At 41.2% G+C, this 25,723-nt stretch overlaps 1 protein-coding gene across 1 annotated transcript; it reads left to right on the forward strand.

Moving 5' to 3' along the window:
* The first annotated feature begins 1,031 nt into the window (after window positions 1-1,031).
* Window positions 1,032-25,663, forward strand: VSIG1 (V-set and immunoglobulin domain containing 1). Its single transcript, XM_027716520.2, has 9 exons — window positions 1,032-1,120; window positions 2,753-2,875; window positions 5,211-5,269; window positions 8,568-8,728; window positions 20,345-20,543; window positions 22,158-22,313; window positions 22,781-22,900; window positions 23,908-24,034; window positions 25,480-25,663. Exons 2-9 carry the CDS (start codon window positions 2,829-2,831, stop codon window positions 25,661-25,663), a joined length of 1,053 nt encoding a protein of 350 aa, XP_027572321.2. The 5' UTR covers window positions 1,032-1,120; window positions 2,753-2,828.
* Window positions 25,664-25,723: the final 60 nt, after the last annotated feature.

Raw genomic sequence — 25,723 nt, forward strand, 5'->3', positions numbered from 1 at the left:
GCCTCTTATGTCCAAGCATTTCCTTGAAACAGTGAGAATTAAAAACCAGCTATTTTTTAAAATAAAGAATGAGATCACCTGGTATTCATTTGACAGCATGAACCGGTGTGTTTGAAAGCATGAAACACATCCTTTTAACATCAATCCACCTGAACCCTCCATTTCAGAGGCAGCAGGAGATGCTGGAAAGCCTAGAGTTCAGCCCAATTGTATGAATTTTATGCCAGGTTTTAATTTGGCAGAGTAATCCTAAAATTACATTATCATACCTGTTAAGGCAGGCACCATACAAATTAAACAGTTCCATGCACTCTTAAGCTGAAAGCATTTTTCATTGTAGACAAGTACAACAAATGCTGCCAAACTGAAGGAACAATATCATTTAACAGCTTCAAAAATTGTTAACCTATGAAAATGCAAACAATGATTAGAAAAAAGACCTTTCCCTCTGATAAGGTTGACAGACAGTTTAATCCCCAGATCCTCACTGTGAATTTTCCTTTTCTTTTTTTTTTTTTGCTTGATTAGCTTCAATTCCGAAGCCACATGAAAAAGAAAAAGGGGGGGGAGGGGGAAGACATAACAAGGAGAGTTAATCATATGCAGGGAAACAGTGACGCAGCCAATGCAAATCCAAGGAAACAGCAATGGTACAAAACCAGAACAATTTTACTGTGATTTATCATGCAGTGGAGAGCTTGCTTTGGTTTTCACACCTGAGCCACAGCACATAAATGGACTCTTTGATGGTAGCACTTTCTGTTAGAAAGTCATTCTCTAGCCTGCATCAGCCAGGGCACTCGTGGTGTTCAGCTCACCTGCACACAAAGGGTTAAAACTTACCATTTGTAATAACACCTCAACTGCTGCAGAACCATCGCTCTGCTTCTGTGACAAAACTCCCTCCAATACTTCCATCATCGTGGTCCAGCACGATCCAAGACAGCCCAGTTCCAGGTTACATGGATGCTACACCAGCATCCCCAGGAGGTCTGGGGAAGCATCACGAGCAGCTGCTTCTCTGTTTTTTCATGCTTTTCTCAGGACATAAGGCAGGGAAGACCAGAGGAGTGTTACCAGCAACACAAAAGGCCTGAGCCAGATCCACAAATTTATCCAGGTGCTTAAATTCACAGTGATTTCACACGGGACTTGGTAACTAAATACACACTGCTGTGGGTACAGGTGTTACAGTTCTATTGCAATGTGTTGTACACAAACAAATCCCTTTGACTACAGCAGGCAGCAGCTTCCTAAAGCGACACAAGATAAAAAAGCTTCTTCCATCGTCTGTGTCTGTCAAACAGGCCAGCTCAGATGGCAGAGGTCTAGCATTCTGCATGTTCTCAACAACATCCTGCTGAATTAACTGACTGCCACATTTTTTATCAGTCTAAAATATTCAAGTTACCTCAGCTGCAATAGTCCAGAAATGTGGAAAATGTTAGAATATCCATCCTGGCCATTGCAGCCCCACAGGGGTATATTTAAAATGGGCATTAACAGCTGCCCCAAGACACACTCTGCACCAGATCTCCCAGCCCTCTTCTCTGAGCAGCTCTCCCAGCACAGCCAGGGCAAAGTGCCTGAAGTGCTGATGCCTGGCCTGCAGCTCTCTGATCTCCTGGCAATCAATGTTCTGCTCTATCTCATTTCAGTGCTTTTCCTTCCCCCCCCCCCCCCCCAAAGTGGACAGCCTATTGGGCAGGGAGTTTGCTCTAGGAAATGCTGGCTTTTGAATGGTTAAAAGGAAAAAGGACCTTCTTTCCTGAGTGAGAAAATGGACAATAAAAAAAGACCAGTCCAGACCCTTTACCAGAAAATGGAATTGTGCTTTTTGATAACAAGCTGTGCTGATTCTGGGAATTGGATACAGAGGATTAGGTGTATTTCTGTCCAAGCTAATTTGTGGTGACAAGCCATGGTGCTCTCCTCAGAAGAGTTTAAATTATTGGTACCTTTACAGTCTTTCACTCTCTGCAAGTTTATAAATAGCAGTGAGTTCATGAATTTACTTTTAGGCAGAAAAGCTTATAAATATTTTTTTAGACCACAATTGTGCAACAGGCAGGAAAACTGTACTGTGCATTTGAAAATCAACCTAATGATGGATTTAAAGGCTTAAAGCAGCTCTTTCACTGTACTTGTTTGAATCTTTAATTACACATTTCTCTTCATCCCCAGCCATCAGCTGTGATACTGAACTAGAGAACTTTATAAATCACTGGGTTTGATGTCTTCAAACAATTACAGATTTAGCATATTTCAGGAAGACAAAGCTGTTGAAATGCTGCTGAGCTTTGTTAAGTGAAACATGGAATTCTACAGGAAGTTTTTTAATTAGGTTTCAGGCCAACAGAAGCAATTCCTAAATATTCTGGCAATGCTTGTCTGGACAATGCTGCCTTGCTCAGGGTGGGCCTCTGGGCTTCATTTTTTGATGACTGACACTTATATTTAGAGAGTGAATACAAGGGTATTTGCTTGAAAGGGAACATTTCTGAATATGTTTCAGTGTACACAGATTTGACTCACAAAGTCTGTTAACACACAGTTCCTGGTACTGGCCACTTCTATTTTATCTGGAGATAAGAGTCTTTGCTCCACCCATGGCAAAGTGGCTGCTGTGCTGCTGCACTCTGGGCTGTTCTCTCCTCTTAGCCGAGGGTTGGCAGTGTAAGCAAGAGCTTCTTTGTCGTCCCTCTGTAACTTAAATCATCAAACCAAACCAGATTTTGCTTTCTGTGTTCAGTTCTCCTAAGGTGACCTGAACAGGCAGTGCTGCTCTCCAGGAGCAATGAGCTGGAAGCAAAGTCAGCAGCTGACAGATGCCATCTATTACCTTGACAGAGAATAACCCCGGAGGGCTGGGAAGGTCAGTGTCGGGGTACACACCTCTGGTTTGACATGGGAAATGGGCCCCAGGCGGGTAATAGTCAAATGGAAATGCTCCTGGTGTTCGGTATCCCCTGTAAAACAGGATGGATGGTTGCCATCATTTGCTATGAGCTACACCCACTCTGTAATTGGCAACCTCAGCCCTGTGTCCCCAGCTTAAACAGGCACATATTAGTGTAGAAGTTGTGTTGTGTTCTTGGCTCCTATTCTCTGTCAGACTGAGCATGTAGTAATTGGCAAAAATAGAATGTAACAGGGCACATTATATATGTGTATATGTATATTAGCTGAAGGGGCCTTAAGTGCCAGAGAAAGGACTTCAGTGTTGATAAATGAGAGAGAATTAGAGGACACACTGATATTGTGGTAAAGAAATAGGACTGTGCAGGTGCTGCCTTGCTGTGCAGGGCGGCAACGTTTTTTTGCATCTTCTTGAAAATTGCTGTCTTTTGCAAAGGATCAGTGCTCTGTGAACTACTAGTCAGACTTCTGGGCATTATGGAGCTGCCACAGGCAAGCACTGAAATGGGTCTGTAGGTTGTCTCATGTTCAGATCATTTGTGCTCATCCATAACTAAATGACTGGAAATCAGCAGCAGCTCCCATTTTAGGCTGACCTGGGGAAAGCCAGTGAGAACTTGCCATGTGCACTTGGAATCACTCCACGCTTCCTTAGTGAAGGTGAATCTAAATGATTTTCAACTTTTGGAAGAAATCTGAATTTGAATTTCAGTCTTTCAACGTACACATTCCTTTTTGGACTCTGGGTCACCTGTGAATCCTTGCATGAGACATTTAACTGTTCCAAATTTCGCCCTCCCCATCCCTTAAAGACAAGCACTGCCTGCCCTGTGGGAATGCTGTGTGAAGTTCTGATAGTCAGAAATAAGGAAAAGACATCCTTTATAAAACTTTTGGAGATGGCCCATATAAGAATATCACCAAACCCTACCATCTGTCCAGAGATTATTCAAGCATCTGCCACACACAGAAATATCTGGGAGAATAAAATTAATTTAAGTCCATAAATCTGATCCCAACAGTAACTGATGCAACCAGTAACTCACAACTTCTATGCTGAAGAATGTACCACTACATCACATGGGAGATGAGGGAGACTCTGGACATACCTCTCCCCTCCAACCTGGCCAAATGCTGAGCCCCACCTTCCAAACAGGCTTCCCATGCCATACCAGGGCTCCTCCCAGGGAAAAGGTGGCTGCCCTTGCCTGCCACTAGAAAGATGGGATCATCAGGCATTAACTAGACCCATGCTTTCAACAAGCATGGAAAAAAGTCACTGGCTATTTTACTTGCCTTGCTCCTAGGTGCAGGCACACATCTAAAAGGCAATGCTGCCCTCTGTTACATCTTCAGCCACTCACTCACTCTGGCTTTGTAGGCAGAGCCAGCTACTCCCACTGCAGCCTGGGGCTTGGAATTAGCCTCAGTCAAATGACACAACACAAAAAGGAAGCTGAGCACCTTCAGTTCCTAATGAGCTGCAGACAGGGTGTTTTGCAACCATTAAGGACAAAGAAATCTAAGTTATTCTAATTCTTCAGGTTCTAACCTCCATCCACTGCTTTTTTCACTATATAAATCCGGTATTGACAATTAAGTAAAAATCATTATTTTCACCTTGTCATTTTTTTAATTAGTAACATTGAACTTCATGGATTAAAACTGCATGAAACAGATTTTGCTACCCGTTTAGAAGATAACTTTTATTTGATCTTTATTTTGGTATGTTTTCTTATTGATGAGTTCAATATGGAAATTTGAAGGCAATCCTGAGTCCAATGTAATCATTCTGTATAAAACTGTATAAGATATATGTTTGAAAGTGAAAATGTACTGCCAGTGTATTATCACCACATGCCCATTTTTGAAAACAAATTATAGCATTAAAAGGAAATAAAGATTATTTCTTATTCATATTAGGCCTGACTCCAACACTGGTAATCAGATTGACTGTTAAATAGCTCCGCAAATACTTTTCTTGTCTCAGTGGAATTACTTAGGTGGACAAATACTGCTGGGCCCTGGCAAAAGTGGGGGAACCTGTGGTTCTCTGATTCAAAGGTTTATTATTAACAAAACCCTTAGTTGCTCAAGCCCCACAAAATGGTTTCAAGCGAACCGTCACACCACTAGTCGGAGAAAGGCACACACGTGATAAAGGAGTATGAAACAGCTCACTGACGTGGTGATACACAGCTGATAAGGAAAACAAAAACCGACTCAAAAAAATAAAACAGTTGAGTTTCAGTTGAAGCCAGAAGCAGCATCTGGTCTCTTTTCTCTCCTAGAGTCAAGACAATGTGTGCAACGATGCTGAAGATATTTTCAATTCTTGCCGTCCTCGCAGGTAAGAATAACAAACTGATAGAAATAGCACTGGACTAAAGAACTTGCTGAAGTGAGAGAGCAGATGAACCTGACTAGCAAACTAGAACATTCAAGATGATCTATTTCAGGATGGAATGAAAATCAAGGCTGTACTACTAGGCCATTTTGTGGAAATCTGCAAACTGACCGTTGCCTGGTAAGAGATTTTTGCTCAAGAACAGAATTTTAGCTTTGGTAGATTAATGCTTTGCTCTAACATCAGGAAGAGGCAAAGAGCTCTTGCATGGAGCGTTTGGGTCTTTCAAGTGTTTCAAGGTTGGGTTTTCCCACATTCAGCTCTTGTCTCCCCTTGGTAATAGGGTTGGGAAATGATGACTCAGTCCCACCGCCACCTAAAAATTTGGGGGGATGTTTAACTTTAAGCATGCAAATAATCTTTGGATTTCCCTGAAGTTAAGTGATAACATAAATTTTGTGGAATCTAGGAATTATATGGCATATTAAAGATTATATGTTATGTTTCAAGGACATTTCATTGTGCTAAGCTTCACTCTTAATATATACAGAAGCAGGCATTTTAAGTCTAATGTTCCATGGAGATGAACAGCCCCTGTATCCACTACAGAAAATGGAAGTTAGTTTCCACGTGTTCTTTTCAAGATGGAATTATCTGGTTTGGATGCCATCGAAATATTTTAAATATTAAATATTAATACTCCTGGTCTTTCAGTGTTCTAACTCTCACATAGACAGAAACCCAACAGATTTTTACCTTAGAAATGAAAAGTAATTCAGAGTTGGTATCAATACTTTTCAAAACAATGTCTTCTAATTTGAAAGTTCTGGATTTAAGACTAGCAGTGTGTCCAGACTGATGGGTGCCACTGACTGGTGGTTTCTGTTGTGGCTAGAAAAAGCTCAGCAAACTTGGATTTACTTCATGAGCATTAAACACTGCAAAGGACTTCAGTGAAAGTGGAAGATTCCAAATTAACTGCAAAGACTTTCCTCTGTAGGAAGGAAAAGGCCTTACCATAATATTGATGAGTGAAAGACATGGATCAACTGTTCTAAACAAGTTGTGGTCATGTTCACACTAGCTTTTTTCACTGAGCTAGTTCTTACTCATGCACTTTTATCATTTAAACCAAAAGGCCTGTATGTATGAAATGGGATTAGGGGTTAGAAACTGTAAAAAGTGAACTAAATGCAAAGCGAAACTCCCATTAACATCCGTGATGAGGGAACAGGCTCTGTGGGTCCAGTTCACTCCACTGTCAATCAAAAGCTCCATCTTGCAATTAGTGTTGGCTTTAAATAGCTCACTGGACAAGGTCAGTCTTACAGGCTTTGACTTTATCTTTTCACTGGAGTGAAGCCTATTTCAATTAATTGTATTTCTTCAAAATATACAGTTTTATGGAAACTAGAATGCTTGTCTCTGCTAAAAATTCATTTCTGCCGGAAAAGCTTATAACTGTCAGGCTCTGTGGCACTCCTGACTCCAAAACCAGAGAATTATAAAGGAAATACGTGGAGCAGATGACTGGAAAATGGATGTTTTCAGTAGAATGACACTGTGTTGCAAGACCGTGGCTTTAATCCTGCAAAGAGCAGAAAATAAATACGTGTAAACTGTGTGGCAAGAAACTATCATCCTCTGGCCAACACTAATGCTTAAAGCTGAGAACTGTGAACTGAGATACCTAAAATAATATGACACAGTTTTTATACTGGATCTCAATACGGATTAAGCTGCTGTGAACTCACAAGACAAGTAGGACTGGCAGCCAGCCCTGGGATCCCTTCTTTCCCCAAGGCAGGTTTGACACATCTAGGTCAGTCTCCAGCCATTCCTGTGAGACTATCGTCACATATAATATAAATCTTGTTGTAGTTTAAACCCACTAATTCTCATCCTAGCTCCATCAACATGGAAAGTAGATTATTCCTTTCTTCCTTGCAGTGAGCTTTTACTATTGAAGCCATCAAAAAAGGAAAATAGTACCCAGAGTTCAGATAGGCTTGCATGCTGTAGCAACTGAAAAATCTACAGTATTTATATGGTTAAAAATATTAAAATAGATTGTTTGCTTTTTAAACAATGTTTTCTCTCACTGGGCTGATAATTTCAGCATTTGGTATTACTGGAGCTTCTGCTTAAACTCTCAAAAGCAGCACCTGAACATAAAATGCACAGATATTACATTGAGAAGAATATTTTACATGTTTTGCCTCTATCATTAATATGTGCAATAAACCCACATGAATATTATTATAAGATGAAATTCTCAACTTGCCTGTTTTGCACAGAAATCTCAAAAAGACTTATGCTTTCCATCACATTCAAAAGAAATATATTCTCCTTCTGAATCTTTAGACAGTAGCTTTAAAACTGAGCTCAGCAACCTACAAACCCCCTGAAATTCAGATGCATGTTTCTGACAGTTCAGGCTTTGTTGCTGTGTGTCACCATCGCTGGTTACAGAGAGGATAGAAACAGATAAATACTGTAACACGGTGCTTGATTCCTTTCATTTCTATGACTTTGTACTCAAGACTGATCAGAACATTATGGGGAAGGGCTCACAGGTCATGTTTGCTCCCTCTCTGCTTTGAGCACAGCAGAAAGGGTTGATCAAGTTATCATAGAACTTCGCACAACCCACATTCAAAAAGCTTAGCTTGGTGTGGAAAAAAACCAGCTTCTGGATGTAAACCCTAAGAAATCTAAACAAAAGCAAAGTAATTAGCAAAAGAAAAGCAGCCAAAGGCTGCTGGGCTCCAGCCTGAGAGACCCAACAGTGTCATGGAGTCCCAGTCAGAACAAAAGAATGAAAGAGACAACAGGTGGTGGTGCTCCACAGTGAAGCAGATCAGACATCTAAAAGAATAACAGCAAAAAAAACCCCAAAAAGGCTGGAAAATAGGGCAAGACACAGCTGTGAATGAGAGTGCAAGCACAGGAGAGCACTGCAAGTGCAGAAGAAAGGTTCGGTTTAGCCACAAGCTCTTAGTGAGAAGATGAGTATCTGCAAGTGAGAGCAAGTACAGGTTTAAGAACACTGCTTTTTCAGATTATTTGTTGTAAGGGCACAGGTATTCTGGGGGATTTGCTTGCTAGCTTTTACCCACTCCCAGCTCGTTATCACTGAAATTTCCACACAAGGCCCAAGGGAAACCGTACTGAAAAGGAGAACAACTAGACATGTCCTGTGGGTTCCTTTGCTAACACAGGGAGTGAGACACTCCTGCACGGCTCCCAGGGCCTGATCTCTCCTTGGGTGATCTCTCCTCACCACACTTTCTGCCCACAGGCCACGTCGGCGGCGTTGTGGTGACTGTCCCTGAGAAGACAGTGAATGTCACTACAGGTGGAAACGCCACCCTCCTCTGCACGTACACGAGTTCTGCACCGCTGGGAAACTTCTTCATTCAGTGGAGCTTTTACAGTGCCAAAGAGAGCCAGCTGCACACTGTAAGATATTTATTTATTATTACTATGGAATTATATTTAGATATCCTTAAGTCTTCAAAGAGTCTTGTTACATCTGGTAGGGTTATCCTTCCTACAGACCAGGGAGGCAGGTAATGTTGGTGTTCCCACCCTAAGGACTAAGGACTGGGATGCAGTGAAATTTAGGGGCAGATGCACAAATTATCTGGGCTCTTAGATCCCACTGGCATCCTGAATTCCTTTAGAAACTGATGAGAAATTACAAAAGTGATTCAGATGATCAAACAACTTGCTCCAAGTCACACAGGAAGTGTGAAGCAAAGACCAGGTGTCAAAAAATCACACAAGCACTGCAGCCCCTGAACCAGCTCCCTTTTCTCTTGTCTGGCAGATATTTCCTGCCATTGTGAAGGCTGCTTTCCTGGTGAGACGCCCTTGCCTCTGACAATGTGTTCCCCATTTAAGGGTCAAACAAGAGCTCCTTAATTCAGTGGCTCAGTAAGAGGAACGATGCATGACAATGGACTATCAGCACAAAGTGAGCAGGGAGTGTTTTGGCAGGACTGCAGAAAGTTGTTACAGCAGGAAATTCGCCACAGCAAACTTGCATTGGTATTTCACGGCACCCACAGCTGTCATTGTGGAAGCAGAACAATGACAGATTAAAGGCAAATACTCCCTGCCCTTCCCGAGAACCCGAGAGGCTGCAAAGCCAAATAGTATCTTACTCCAGGGGTGTAATGAGACCATGTGGTAGGTTGGAGTGTCAGCACGGAGGCAGCATGGGGATTGTGAGGGACACCAAAACCAAAGAGCTACATGCTGTAACCACTGCCCAAGCCTCTCATGTGGCTGTAAAAACCTTGCAGAGCAGCCTGGTTTGCCTGGAAGGAGTCAGGGACAGGGTGTGTAACTTCCTTTATATACTCACACTACTGCCCAAACTTCAAGAGCTATCTGTTAATCTTACATTTTGGTGGGGAAATGAATTCACTCCCAGCATAACACACAAGGTATGAATTCCCATCAGCTCAGTCCTGACAGGTGCTAAGCAGCCAGCAACACCTTCCTTTACAAGAAGAAATGCTGATTAGAAGTGTTACTGCATCCTTGAAGATGACTGGGATTTTTTTCCCATGCCCTGGAGTAAGGCTTGTGCCTGTGAAACAATCAGTTTGGTTTTATCCCGTTGCTAACATTTCTTTTCCAAGAGTTCAATCCTCCTGCCTGGTGTTACAGCTGAGAGTTGATGTAAAGAGATTTGACTTAGAGGAGTGTCACAGTCCACACTGAGGATATTCTTGTCACGTTCACCAATTTCCTAATAATATTACGATGGGAAGCTTGCCATTGTTGATAGAGTTAAACTTTCTATTTGGTGTATCACTTGTAGCAGAATTAGACCGTCTGTAAATTGCAGAATGTGCAGGATGTAACATATTTGGCATTGAACAGCTATAGACAATATATAAGAAATGGCAATTTAACCTAAGACAGAACTGCTTACCCTCCTGCAGCGTATCACAGCCACAGATAAAGCCTGTATCAGTGCCAAGTACAAAGTCTGGGCCCATCCCAAATTCTGACTCGAGCTGAATGCCAGACTGATGTAGGCATACCTTACCTGATTAATTGTATGAGTAGATGTTACTCACTGTTTGCTTTTCTCAAGTTAAAACTATTTTATTAAATTAATAATTATTCATGAAAGGGTGGTAGCTACAAGTTTTCTAAATTGTACATAGTACAATATATTATCATCTTGATCCAGTATGTTACATCTTAAATTTTAATCACTTGTTCAGGTGGGAAGGGCAGTACTGAGATAGGATCAAGCCCATCTTCTTCAGGTATGGTTAGAGTGGCTCTGTTCTACTTGCATCAAATTTTCCATATTGCAAGACAATAAATGCATTTTCTGGTTACAACCAAGGGAAATAAGCAGATTGTAGTTATAAGTATTTTAGAGGGAGAATCACACAGTTTCAAGAGATCCAGGAGGGGAAACCCGTTTGTAAACTGTGACCAATGATGAGAAAAATACCCCCTGAGAATTATAATCATAAAATACTGTGGGTGGTTCAGAATATACTCAGCAAGAACTAACTGATGCAAGACTACCAAATGTCAGGGAAACCTGATGGATGAATCCCTCCAGCGCTCACTCCTGGCTCCTGCAGCTCTCACTGCAGGCAGTGGCAAAGCTGTGCCTAAAAGGACTGTAAGAAACAATACTGAGAAAAATTTCAGCTGGTTCTCCCCATCTGAAACTAATTTCACGGTAAATTCACTTTCACACCGCAACACATTCGCAATGGATGATTTGCATTTTCATTAAATAAAGTTGGTTCAGTCTGGAAAGGCCACAGGTTAGTGGCTAATCCCATTCTCCTTGAACACCAAGGTACAATCTCCTTTCCCTGCAGTGCCACTTCTCCTTGGCTGTCGGGCTCAGCGAAGCTCAGAGGGTCCCCTTTACTGCTCTGAGCCTGGTGCTGTGCCTGGAGGGTGCACGTGTATGAAGAGCTGCAGGACTGGGGCACTGCTCTTTCTAAAATGCTTTCAGCAGCACATTCAGTCTTGTATTATTTGACACTGTGTCCTTTTACCACAGTGTGGCAATTCCTTACCATTTTGAATCTATTCACAAAAAAATTAACGGTGTTAATGCAAACGCTGGGAAGGACAGACTGTGACTGCCTGTGGAAAATATGGTTTAAGAAATTACACAACACAGATGAACATGAAATTAGATTTTCACCCTCCCTCCCCATAAGGTTGCTATTTCTATTTCAGGTTTGTGACTTTTTTGAGTTTCAGAAAGGCCTGAAAGCCTGTATGTGTTTCTCCTACAAGTTTAAACAAGAAAAATAATCTCTCTCCAAACCTGGCTTTGCCCCAGTGGCTTGGCACATAGGTGAATTAAGTTTCACATTTTGTTCCAAGCAGGAAACATATGTATGGCAATAGAGGAGATTGCCAGCGTTGGCTTTCATTGTTTAGGTAAAACAATACCAAAATGCAAGTCAAAAATATATCTAATATGCTGGTAAAATGACAAAACTAACTATATTGAAAAGACTGGTACCATATCTTACTGAATAACAGAACAATAGCTTGCATTTTAAGTGAACTAAGTTTATTTAATTGTATGAGATATTTAGATTCTTCTAACATGTACATGATAAACAAACACTTCCTTATAAATAGCATATATTTGCCCTGAAATAGTTTGTTGAAAATTCTGGCTCTATTCAAAATTTGCCATTTTTTTCAGCAACTAAATGGATAACATTTTCAAATTCCATTTTTGAAAGCTGAACATTTCTGCCAAATATTTTGAAGGCAGGAGACTTACAATTTTTCAAAAAGAAAAGCAGAAAATACTTTTCCCACCTGCTACATTTTTAAATATTCCTGTCATCTTACTAAATGGTAGATGTCTTGATGACCCTATTATTCACATGGGCAGTATATTGAGAATCATAAGATTAAGGAGAGGGGATGTTCTCCATAACAAGTATGTGTGGGGAAAAAAAAATCTTGATTTTAATAAATACTGTGTATTCAAATAATTGAGAATATGTCCCTGTCTCTCTACAGTGGCAGCAAATAATAAAGCAAACTGTAGAATGTCACAATTAATTAAGGCAAATTTATGCCATTAGGATGCTTTTGGCTTGAAGCATTAATGAACAGGAGGTTTAAATTACTAGATTTTAGAACACAACATATAATAAGCAGAGGTCATAAATAGCCCTTTATTTTCCCCTGCCACTTACAATACGTGTTTTGCAGTGGTTTGTACATAGGCTCAGGTACAGTCATGTCTGGGGTGAAATCAGTAAGACCAGGATCAGGACTAGTGCTAATTTAATGCCCCTGAGTATTCACCAACAGATTTTACCCTGCTTCCAGGTGAGGCCGTGCTGTTCCTTACTGGGCAGATCTGCCTCCCAGCACAGCCTTTGTGAGGCTGGTTTTGCCTTTTGCTGCTGGTTCTGGTGTTCTCACCCCCTGCCCCACAGTGCCCCCCCTTCCCAGGGCTGGTGCAGGTGCTCACAGATCAGCCCTTGGCGGTTACAGCAGCCAGGGTGAAACCACAGCCAGGCAGCTCACAGGCAGCACGACAAAAGGCAGGCAGCAAACAGCAGTGGCAGGTGTTCACAGCACTGTTTTGAAGGCAGCACAGCTATATATAGTGTGGGAATATAAGAGCTTCTTACTAATTGAGCCTAACTCTGCTCTTTTCCTAAGAAGTTTCTCCAGTAGAAGTAATTCCCCTTGCTTGAACTCAATAATGTAAGCATAAAATCATGGAAAATAGGATGCCATATATATTTTTGACTTTTTCTTCTTTCCATTTAGCCCTTAGCAACGTCCTTTAATGACAAATTTAATTTTTAAATAACTCCCAGTCAAGGATCTTGAGGACTTTCCAATACTGAGCTATCTCTATTTTACATCTAGACAATCTGAGGCAAACACTATTTATTCAGCTCACCCAGGGTACATCACAGCCTGGCCTGGTTCAAAAGGTAAAGTCTCAGCTCCTGCTAAGACCTACATCTGTGCTTCATTTCATGCTCTGAGTCACTTGGCTGGCCTCAGTGTAAAGCACCTAAGTAAATGTTTGAAAGCCTGAAGCCTATGTTGACTCTGCACAGGCGAGGCTGCAGCCTTGCAAAGCTAAATACAGCTCCTGAGCCCAACCAGGGCCACACCTTGAGCCTCCAGCCCAGGCCACCCACAGCTAAAGTCAGTGAAATTAGCAGGGACACCGCCTGGCTACAAAAGATGTGCCCAGGGCAGGACTCTTGAGTGAAATTTTAAATTCAACTAGATGAGTAAAAGGTCATGGACGCCTGTTATTCGTAGGAGAAATAGAATTATTGATAAACTTCTTATGAAAATGCTCTCTAAAAAAAGAAAGCAAGCATGAAATATTTGCAAACAGTGACATTGACACTTCTTTGGTAATATTACTGATGGGCATTTGAGAGGGGAAGAGTGTGTGCAGCATGTAACAAGAAGAATATTTTCCATTTATTTTATATATTGGCTTTCACCCTACCCTCACCTCTGTACTACCAAGATAGTAGCACTCTGTGGAGAGGAGCAAGGAGGATCTCACTGCACCCCGTACAGAAGGGGAGGATGGCACTGCTCCCTTGTGAACAATCTGCTCCTGTCCTCACTCCCACTCTTGCAGGCCTGAGGAGCCACTTTGCAAGGTGGGAGCATGCTTATGGCATGTTGTTCAGCAACAGGCGACAGGGGAGGAAAGCCCAAGGAAGGAAAAAGAGGCAAGAAGAGGGATCTGAGCACAGCTGTGTTGGCTGCTTTCACCTTGAATTCAGATTATCAGTAGTCCCAGTGCCAGCACAACTCTGCTGCCCAGCACAAAGCAAGGCACGGCTGTGGGCACTGGGCTACCATGTGAGAGCACATCCTAAAGTATTACAGGAAAACTCCCTGGAAAGGGCCTCTCTGATACATCAGCATTTCTTTCTGCCTAGAGGTGATTTTTTAAAATTGAGTTTTATCTAGCACTTAGATGACTGAGCAGGCACTTATAAGGAAGAGCTTCATAGAAAGCAGAGGCAACACCTCCAGTGCAGAGGAACGGAGCTGCTGTTGTCACATCGCTGCAGTTGGAGTGACTCCCTGGATGTCAGTGGGATTATGGTGGACTACCTGTGCTTATCACAAAGGAAAGTGCAGATAAGTAGAAAATGATCAGGTTGTAACTAGGGGGTTTGGAGCAAACATTAGGCTTCAATTTCAGTTTGCCTAATTTTATGTAAAACTTAGAAATAAGATTCTGTTGCATCTCACGGTTGGCAAGGCTTGAGGGGTCTTCTGCAAAATCTGCTGAACACGAGGCACCCTGCCCTTGTGATCAGCACTGATGGTAGGTGGGGAGCTGTGTGGAGAGGAGGCTCTTTGGTTTTGGGGGAACATTTAAAGTCTCATTTAACTCTCAGATCAGCACGTTTTTACTCAAATACAGCATTCCCCGTGTCACGGTATTCTGAGTATGGATGAAAAGTCAGTCAGTCAATGTCAAAAGATGGTGTATGTGACAGATGCACGGGGAAGATGTAGCTGGAGATACAAGGTAAGAAAACAATCGCCATAATCTTAAGGGAAAAAAAGAGCTAAATACCTTCTACTAGATTTATGGATTTATGCTGCTGTGAAACGTATATTCGTGTCCTGGATTAAAATCTTAAAACTAGCACATGACTTGGGATAAGTTGAATTGGATGTATCATTCAAAATTTTTAACTCACCCTCTTTTTTATTGCATTTTTTCTCTGTCAAAATTATTTTGGATGTAGCTGTTGGTTGTGGGTTTTTTTTCCACCACAGATATTCTAGGTGGTTGAACTAGCACCTTCAGCAATATTCTACCCAAAGGGTACCTGAAGGGCATATCCACACATCAGGAGTCTCTGGGATGAATGTAAGCAAGTTTGGATAGCCCAAATTTGGGGCTACATATTTACACAGGAAAAAAAAATCATCCTGCATCTCCTTTATAGAATACAAAACCATTTTGAGATGCAGTGGATACAGAGGACACAGAGCTGCCTGCTGAACTGGCTTCCTCTCAGCTGTCAGCTCAGCGTTCCAGCTGTAATCCATTCCAAAGTCTCTTTGACTGCAGTGGGATTCCTGTCTCACCATGAAGTACAGGGCACAGCCCAATGTAAACTGAGCTCTAATAATAACTGCTGAAGAGCAGTTACACCAAAGGCACTGAGAAAACATGTTTGTGCTTGATGCACTGTAGGAATTATTTACTAATAGTTCAGCCCCAAGAACGATACTATGAGAACATCAAAGAGCTGCTCCTCAAAAGTATTCTGCACCAGTTAAAGCTGCTGAATGATTAATCCTCTAAAGGCTTCTGACTCCCTCCCTTTTCTCTTCTACTAATGCGCTATTGCAACAAGACACTTCTAGTCACTGTTAACACCCTTGATTACCCATGCAAAAACCCCAGTAATGCAGGATATAATATCCCTACTACCTTCTAGCAGATCAGAGTTCTGGCAAAAATGTGTGAAAAGAAGCTGTGGATGAAATAAGGCATTTGGGCCCAGACCAAATCATGTGACACACTGTCAAAGAAACCGATGCACGTGTAAGCATTTCCTTTCTTATCTACTCGAGTTCAGAATCTGAGCCTTGGGCCTTCATTAACACTCTCAGTGCGTGGCATTTGTTCTCTAATTAGATGGTAAGATGCTTAGGGGAGTGATGAAAATTTTTTACCTTGTTGTTATTTTTATAAATTCTGTCTGTCCTCAGAATTCAAAATGAGATCACGATCTCAAACCAGTCTTCCCCTGCTTTTATCAGTGAGAAAGAGACTTTAACAGTTCTTTTTCTGGTAGCTTGAGAAAATGTCAAACAGAAAATGACAAACCAACCCAATGATGGGGCCCTCTGAACGCCTGAGCTTTCCAGCTCTCCAGGCAAAGACCGTGAGTCACACACTGAATCCATCAGCCTTGAGAAACGTCATGGAACAGGATGCTACAGCTTTGCATGTGCTGGTGGGGAAAGGGGCTGGGGGAGGGAATTGGAAAGGAAGTCATGTCCTGAAACTGCCCCCCAGTCAGGAAGTCAAAAGTTCTGTGGAGATTCAGTGGACATTTTCTAACACATCTTCAAGTACATCTCATCTTATAGCTCTGATATCCATATGCACGGGGCATGTACAGCAATGTGATGCCGTGACTCCAGGAGATGGGGGTTGGGAGGAGTATTGACCTGGAAGTTATGAATGAGTCCATCCAAAGAGATTTGAATGACACATATTTATGCAAATCCTAGTATATATTTGTCCTGTCCCGAGAAGAAAGGAAGCAGATGGGAGCATGTTTCTCCTAATTTACTCACTGCTTTCTCACACGCCCCCTCCACACCCTAAGGAAGATATTTCTATAGAATTTGTATAAAGAAAACCTGCAGTTGGGTTCCTCACATGCTGCCAAACATCTGGCAGCTTTTGAAAATCTTCAACTCAGCATCAGCTTTGCCAACTGCTTCCTCTGCAGGCAAAAACTTTCCTCACCATCCCTCTAGAAGAGGAGCAGCCTTTCCACAAGTCAGGCTAAAGAGGAAGAAAAGCACATGTGATTTCATGTACCAGATCCTCCAGAATTTGGGACACAGATAATATTGTCTCCAGCATCTGGAGTGCATTGAGATTATCAAGATTTTCTTCCAAATGAGTATGGTCATTTCCAATTCCCTGGTCTGTTTGTAACCCAGCTGCCCCAAACAGGTACATGAATAATGGACTTATGGAAGCCTATGGGCCAAAATCCTTTTCTTGGCTGCAGCAGAAACTGGCTGTGGAAATGCAGAGTAACTGCACCACTGCCTTAGAAAGCCCACAAGGATGGATGGCTGCTGAGAGCAGCTCCAGGCACCACCTGGCCCACAGGTTGAATAACCGACTGAACTGCAACCCTTTCTAAGGTCAGGGAGATGCTTTCTGGGCAACTTGGCTGCTTTGCAGAAACTGGTGTCTCAGATTGTGAAGCTATTAGGGACAGCAGTTTTAGGAGTGATAATCTCCGCTCTTCTTGCAGTTAGTTGTTTGATTAGTCATCCCAGGCAGCTGCTGCCATGAAATGTGAAAAGGCACCATTAATATAAAAACTTGCCTGAGCAAACTAGCTGGTAAGGAGAAGCAGCAACCATTACTGCACCCTTGAAATGGTTTATACTCTGGTAAATCATCGACTCCACTAGAGCTACTCATGATTTGCTTCAGGACATGAAAAGTGTATTTTTTCAAGAGAAGCACAGATTTCTTTCGTATTTTTTTGCATTCAAGACGGTGCACTTAAAATATATTTATCACATCAGATTAAAAGGCTTCCAGAAAAAGTCTACCATTGACTAAATACAGTTTTTCCATACAGACATTTTAGGTAAAATAGAAAGAAATGTCAATGAGATGTGTGTTTGTAGGAGGAAACATTAACTGTCAGTTGCCCAAAAATAGTCTTCCATATCTTCAACAGAAAACAAGTTTTTTTACTCTTGAATTGGAACAGAAACATTTTTGCAAAGATTTTTATTTCAGTTTTTTGAGAGCCAGGAACAAGATTTTCAAGGACAGCATAAACCCACTTTGAACAAGGGTTTAAAATAGCCATTTTGAGTGTATTGTTTAAAATGGGCTGTGAATTCACAGCCAATTAACTAAAACATGTTCCTCTTAAATGAAATTTCCTGTGTACACAATTCAATCATACCTCTGGGACAAGATATACACTCAGTAATTAATCACAACATTACTCAGCCTTTTTGGTGTTTACCACCTTCCTTCAGGCAATGAACTCCAGAGCCAGCAAGATAAGCATCGAACAGGAGCAGAACAGAGAACAGGCAGGAGCCTGCAGAGGAACTGAATGCATTACCTGAGGATGTTCCATTGCCTTTATGTTCATACTTGAAACAAAAAAAAAACCAACAACCCAGAAAGACTCTGTTTAAATCCATGAAGAAAAAAAATAGTCTCTGCTGTGTTGACACCTGCCTCAGATTTAGCAGTGTACACAAAATATTTTCCCTGCATTCATTCAATCAGAAGGAGAGAACACGGGGAATTCATTTCTCAGTGCATTGTATGAGGACTTAAACACGTTGTTCACCCTGACTTCAGGTCAAATATACCAAGGAGCACTTGCTCCTCTATTGTGTTTATTGGCATGCCCTGACTGCATTTCAGACTCAATGCCAGTCCTATTTCCCAGGAACATGTGCTGTAGCTAAGCTAATTCTCAGTGGGCACCTCCTGCTACTCACATAAATCCCACATCACTCTGAGTTAGACTGAGTAGAATTTAGCCCCTTTTTCCAGCAATCAGGCCTTTTAGTAGGGTATGAAGGGCCTGTCACTCTTCTCATGCTGTGGTAAGACACAGGTTACTTCATTTAGATCATTGTAGAACCTAATTTCACATTAGTGTAAAGAGCTGATGGAAGCTTCATGGAATGGAGATGGAAATCCAGCCCATCACTGTTGAGAGCTATCTAGGGACATCAGCTTAAGAGGAGTCTGAAGTCAGAAGTCACAGTTCTTGTAACTTAATACAGTGATAAATAACACTCTGTTGTTGCTCATACTCAGATAAACGTAGAATGAGACCAGTTTGGCAGTGTGTTTTTGTAATTCCAGGCAGACCAGGTTTTTGATGAGCAGTTTGTTTAAACCAAACAGCCTATTTGAATACTCTCCTTCCCTGGGGAATACACTGAGTGTGCATCCAGACATTAGTTCTGCAACAGAGATACATCTCTAAACATTTGCAAAGCATAAAATCAGTTTGAAAACTGATGGTATCACATGCACATAATGGAAACTAGGGGGTCTCTCCAGCTGTTCAGCAGACTTTGTAACCGAGTCTGTCACTGTGCTAACCCTGGAGCTCTTATGCTTCCTCACTGCAACACCAGGGTTCCACACCTGGGGAATGCTTTGGTGTTCAGAGCCCTGCATCAACTGTACCTGGTGTTTGTAATCCTGGGGCAGGGAAAGATAAAGTCTGGCTGAGGAGTATGCAAAACTGCACTTGAGATGGGGCCAAGCTGCAGTCCTGGAGCTGCTGGTGCTATGCAGCCTGGGTTCTGACCTTCATTTCAAAGCTGTATCATTGCATAAACCAGTTGTGCTCTGACAGTTTTGGGGTGTACCTTGCCTTAAGCTAATAAAGGCTTTCAGATAACATTGCTTAAAGACTTCAGTCAACACCATATCAGGGTGGATAAACAGAATTAAGAATAAATATTCTTAATTCAAAATGCAATCAGTTGATCTGCAAAGTAAAGCAAATTATACTTGTCGCCCAGGGATCTGCAGTGTCCCTAGAAGGCAGAGAACTTTGACCAAAAGAAAATTTTGATACTAGTCAGGTGTGAATGGCATTTCAGAGGAGTTTGTGAAGCTTTTTCCTACAAGCATTTTCCCACTATTTCAATTAAAAAACATGCTGTTAGTTCAATAAATACATTTACACTGCTGATTCTGAAATGTCAGGAGGAACAATGGTATATCCATTTGGGTCACAACCTGTAATTCTACATGGTTACCTCTCACCAGCTTAAAGAAATGACTGAGTGTGCTGGAACTGTTCACTTTGCCTAGTTTGTGCACGTAGATGCTGGGGAACTGTCACCCAGTTTTTGCAATGATAGGCCCATCCTTGTCATAACCTTCTGTTGAGCCACTTATTAATAATATCACAAATTATCAGTACTTCAATTGATACCACTATTCACTGTCCAGGACTTAACATTTTTTCATAGAATTTTCATATGATGGTCAATGGTCTCACCTCTGTTTTGCAAATGCATCAGTCTGTGCTTCGATCTCGTTACTGTCAATTACAAAATTAAAAATGCCATTTCTGAAAAGCTTGTCTTTTAAGAACCATTACAAATATACATTCAAATGTATAATGTTTTTATTTCTGCTTTCTTGGGAAAAGGGGCAAGACAGGGGGTGACACTGCTTGGCTTCATCAGAAATCAACAATCTTATGAGTACCAAAGCAAGCAGCAAGAAGATCTCTTGTCATTAAACTAACAACTGATTCTTTATCACAGATCTATTATTATTCAGGAGGCCAGTCTTACTCCTATGGAGCATTTAAGAACAGGATAACAGCTGCAACAGGTCCAGGGAATGCATCAATAACAATCTCCAACATGCAGCCCTCAGACACTGGTTCCTACACCTGTGAAGTTTTCAGCCCTCAGGGCGATGCTGGACAGAGTCAAAAATCTGTGATTGTCAATGTGCTGGGTAAGTGCCTTCCCTCTCTGTTGCTGTGTCGTTCGTTTTCTTCCCATGTTATGAAACACTGTTCAGAACACGTAGGGCCAGAGGGAATAACAGAACAGAACTGTGGTAAACAAGGCCCGTGATGCAGAGAAAAGGCTCCCAGATGCACTGATGCAGATGCTTCCCAGGGCTCTGGAGGCAGGCAGAGCCTGGGTGCCCTCTAGCTTCCAGCCAGAGAGGACCTGCTGCCACTCCACAGCTACCCTTGCCTGACCTGCAGCCAGATCTCACTCTCCCACCAGTGGCCTTCAGATTCACTTTGTGCTTTCAAAAATTTAAAACTTAAAAACTCAATGTGAGCAGGTAAGAGGGTAGCTGGACTTACCCAGCTTCACTGAGTTTTTCACGTTGGAAAACAGACTGATACTAGCTTTGATTAAAATAAAACACCCTTTTAGCTGGGAGGAACAACTTCTCTCTGAAATCATTAGATGCAGCACCCGAAAAGACCAAAACTTCACTAATTTTACCTAATGTTGGTCATGGTGACTTGCATAAAGCTAGGGAGAGGCAGTAGTACAGCCCAAGAGTTCTGGCTCACACCAATTCCCAAGAGCTCTAGAAACTTAGGATGTGTTGGATGGAAGCAGTAGAAAGTGTGTTGTGGATGGAAAAAAGCAATAGTTCAAACATGAAGAGGCAGGACAGAAAGGATGAAAAGCAGTGGAAAATTTTACATCTTAATAAGATAAAAGTTTGTACTAACTCCATCTAATCACTGATTATCTTGAGAATTCATACAAGGTCAGACTGACAAATCACAGTCATAAAAGAACATAATTCCAACCTCACTTGCCTGTTTTCCAGGAATAAGAAAAAGATATATGTAAACTCATTCTCTGAAAAATCAAAGTACCACAGATAATTCTTATCTAAAATTCCCAAAATGATTAGTAAATCTTGGAGCAGTTGAGTTAGAGATTGCAGTTTTCACACAAAAACCAAGAAAAGTTGTTCATTTATGCACACAAAATTGGGCTGAGCTCATTGATGGTAGAGTTTCCCTGACAGTGCTCAAAAGAACCACAACAGCATTTCTGTGGATAGGAAATGAAAAACAATAGGTGTAAGTGAAGACAGAATCCTACCTTGTGTGAAAAGTGAAGAAATGAAATCAAAACAGATATATTTTTTAACAGAACTATAGTTGATTTATTTCTTCCACAGCTGTAATATACTGAAGAATCAAGCCTTGATCCTCTCCCTTTCTGTGGAAAAGCTCGTGCCATGTCCCTAAAAAAATGATGCTTCTGTGTGGCAGAATGGTGTATCACAAATAGTGAGTGGCCCATTATAATGAAAGTAATTGATAGTCTTTGTCTCAACACCTCCATGATAACAGTTAGTATGCAAACTGTATCCTAGGCCATGTACATATATTTAATATTACTCATTTTTTTATGGGAGAGGCTTTGGTCAGATCCATAAATAAGACTCTGATCATGGATGGAAATTTGTAAATGAGGTTCAATTCTTAACTGAGAATTGCAGCACAGTACCAGAACTCGAGGTGGATTATTGCAGCCCCAGCTATGCACTCATGATGTGTCTCTTCTCCTCATTGTTATTTTACAGTCAAACCATCAACACCTTTCTGCAAAGTAGAAGGAACACCTGAAAAAGGGCATCTGATCTACCTCCTGTGCAGATGTGAAGAGGGATTGCCTCATCCCACCTACCGCTGGTACAAAGTCGAGGAGAACACCCTCAAGCCTGTGACTGAACAATTTAGTGCGTAACTAAAGGACTGTTGTACTGTGTCCAAGACCTGAAATTCCCTAGCACCAACATTTCAAACACTGTGTATCACATAGGCTAATTAAAATTTATCCTCCTCTGATGGTGAAAGTCACAAAATCGTATTTTTACTTATTCAAGTTGACCAACAGCTTTCAAAAACAAAGGACACTTTTCCTATTTAATAAAAAAATGTTTGGCATGTTGAAGTCTTATCTATGCCATTACTTTAAATTGTTAAAATGGGAGAAATATTTATGCCTTTGCAGAATCCACTGGAACAATTTTCAAGGAAGATAAATGTTTTTTATTAAAAGAATATAAAAAACCCCCAAATAACCAAATAAACAGATAACCCTGTTTCTAATCTCTGAATAGCTCTCAGTGTTACCAACTACAGAGAACTGTTTGCCTCTACAGAATACAAACAGTAACTTGTACCTGTTCCCTGCCTGTCACAGATCCAAACACTGGCATTCTTTACCTTGGCAATCTCACCACCTTTGAAACTGGCTATTACCGGTGCGTAGCCAGCAACGTCCTGGGGAACAGCACCTGTGAGCTTGACCTAACAGCAAAACGTGAGTTTAACACGTGCAAGTAGTCACATCTCTGATGTAGGACATGCACAGCTTGCAGGAGAATGCTCTAACAACTTTGAAGCATAGATTTATTTTTTTTTTTCAAGTAAGAACAGAACAGGATTTGGAGAGCTCCGGAGTTTTCATCCAGGCATGCCCAGAATTTACACTGACCTAGAAAACTGGTTTAACATCTCCAGCTTAATTCCCACAGGGAGCAGGAGCTGGACCTGGTTCTGACTGCAGAGCCTTTACTGAGAATGGACAGACATGGAGTTTTGAGCAACATCTTCCAGCCACCACTCTCACTGAGGTCCCCTTAGCCCGGAAATTAAAACCATCACTGAAACGTGGTAGTACAAGGACTGGAGCACTGTAGATGTAACCACTGGCTAAAAATACTGCAGTCACAGAAAAATACCTTATCCTGAGTGTTCTCAAGCAGTGGTCAACCACACCTGCATGCATATTTTTCACAGAACCAGTAATATTTAACAAGAGCCAAGCCTATGTTGTACAACCAGCCATGAGAGATGTCCACGAAATGGTCTCTCAATGATTCAGTGGACTATGACCTGAAAATAGCAGGTCAGAGCTGGAAGCTGCACTGAAGTGGAAATAAAAGGCTTTGGAGGCTCACAAATGATCAGAGCACACATTTTATATCTCAGCTGAAAGGCAGAAATAAAGGCAACTTGAATTTCAGAATGTGTTTGCAAGGACTGAAGAGCACAGGCTTTTACCTACTGTGAGTGTTACAGCCTAATGTTTCCCATAGCCAGACATAAAGAGAGAGTTTCTTGGGATAGGGAGCTAACCAACAAGAAAGGAGGCAACAAAGATCACATAAAGCATAATTCTCACTTTCCTTTGGCCTCCCCCTGGAAAGAGTTCTTTGAATCCAATGCCTTCTTTCTGCTAAAAGCTCTTGCACTAAATTTCCATGGGATTTTGCTATATTACTACTTTTAAAAGTAAAGTCAAGTAATCTTTTTTTTTCTTTCCAGATTCAGACAGTGCTATTGTTGCTGGAGCATTAATTGGAGCGATCCTGGCAGCTGCTATCATTTGCATTATCGTCTGGGTCTTAACCAAGAAGGCAAAAAATAGGAAGTCTCCAAATAATGAGATGCAGTAAGAATTTCTGTTTGCTTCATTTTAAGACAAATATTTCTATAAAGCACTCCAGGTAATCCAGAACTAAAGTGAAATGCAATTACTCTAAACATTTTTGAAGGGTAAATAATACAAGTTTTGAGAAAACTTCTAGAGTTAGAACATTTGCTTTTGTGGGACTTTTCCCCTGTTGCTCTCGTAACAGAAGTTGCCATTGCCCTCTTCTCTATGTTAACAGACAGCTACCACTTAGCAGTATCTAAAACAGTGAAGTAAACGTTTTTAAACAACACATGCTAAAAGTGGCAAGTTAGAAAATCAGCTCTTAATATTTAAAAGTTAATGGGGTCTGTGAACAGTGGGTGGAGGGAGTAAAAAAGAAACAGCAGCTAAGGGTAGCCTCAGCGAACTTACCAGGATTTAAACACAGAGGGCTCATTTCAGTGCTATCTGAAATTACAGGACACACACTTGGGATACTCCAAAGCATCTCAAATCACAGGAAACACAAGGTTTAGGCAACAGAATGGAGCCCAGAACGTCCATTTTGATCCTGCTCTGGAGATGTTTTTTCCTCTGTGCTTTGGTTGCTCATTTTTACCTTAAATGGCCAAATCTTCAGAATGGAGATAATCTTGTGTGCTATACAGAATGTATTTAGCCCCACGATGTTAAATGCTAAATGAATACATGCAGCTGAGGCCAGGAAAAAATTGTTACTTTCTGTAGCACAGGGCTATGACTTCCTGATATGGAATTCTGCTAACCCAGACCAGTGGCCAGTCACTCATGCACCTCATTTCTGCTTTTAACTGATGTAGCATTAAAATTAATTTTGTGCTCAGATCCTAATAAATCTTACTGCATTGAATTAATCCACTAGCACCTGATATTTTTTACATGTGATAGTGATTCGATACTGGGAGTTTATTATTGTTTTGGTGACACAAATGGAATGAATACTTGTTACTAAAAATATTTTTCTAGATTTCAGTAGTTTCTAAAATACCCAATATATTTTAGAATATTTTTCTAGATTTCAGCCTTTCCATAATTCTTTTCTGACTGCACTCTATTTTTATGCACTTCAATGGGACACCACATCTGCAGGGAATTTCCCAGAAAGCTCACACCAAGCAGTATGTTTTGCTACCCCTCCTCAGACATTGTTTGCCATTGCTCAGTTTCCCTTTCCACTTTCTTGGTGTAGCATTTAAATATACTAAAATCCTCTTTATTCTAGTGGCATCATTTAAACCAGTGATGTAGAGGTCTTATTAGCAAATATTCTGTCACTCTTTCTGTCTCAGCAGCAGGGATGTTGTTACCTTTTTACACAATCATAATAAAGAGGGAGTTACTGTTTAGACAGTAAATACAAAGGTTCATCCTTTTGAGAGACTCTCGTGTACATGGGATTTCGACATGTGTGAAATCACAATCCTAATCCTGTCTTCCTGCAGAGAAATGGCTCAGAAACAATCCAATGCAGACTATGTTCAGGTACCTAATGAAGAAAACATTCCTGCGACCACAGTTCCATCGAGCAATGCAACAATGGAATACCCGAGTGTTGATGAAACAACAGCCCCTGGAACACCTGAAAACAATGAGAAGCAAGAAGCAGAAAAAGAAGAAACAGCCTAGAGTTTTATTAGTTTTCCTTGTCACCTCTGGACCCCTTTATACAAAAATTGTTGTCATTGA

This window comes from Pipra filicauda, unplaced genomic scaffold (assembly GCF_003945595.2).
Source record: "Pipra filicauda isolate LSUMZ 115617 unplaced genomic scaffold, ASM394559v2 scaffold58_size5111680_pilon, whole genome shotgun sequence".
NCBI classification, from domain to species: domain Eukaryota; kingdom Metazoa; phylum Chordata; class Aves; order Passeriformes; family Pipridae; genus Pipra; species Pipra filicauda.

What these genes read in the sequence shown, in the direction of transcription:
- VSIG1 (XM_027716520.2), top strand. Translation starts at nt 2,829, where the DNA reads ATGCCATCTATTACCTTGACAGAGAATAACCCCGGAGGGCTGGGAAG. An exon ending in GCCTGTGACTGAACAATTTA is followed by an intron (nt 22,314 to 22,780) that starts GTGCGTAACTAA and finishes TGCCTGTCACAG; the next exon opens with ATCCAAACACTGGCATTCTT. An exon ending in GCTTGACCTAACAGCAAAAC is followed by an intron (nt 22,901 to 23,907) that starts GTGAGTTTAACA and finishes TTTTCTTTCCAG; the next exon opens with ATTCAGACAGTGCTATTGTT.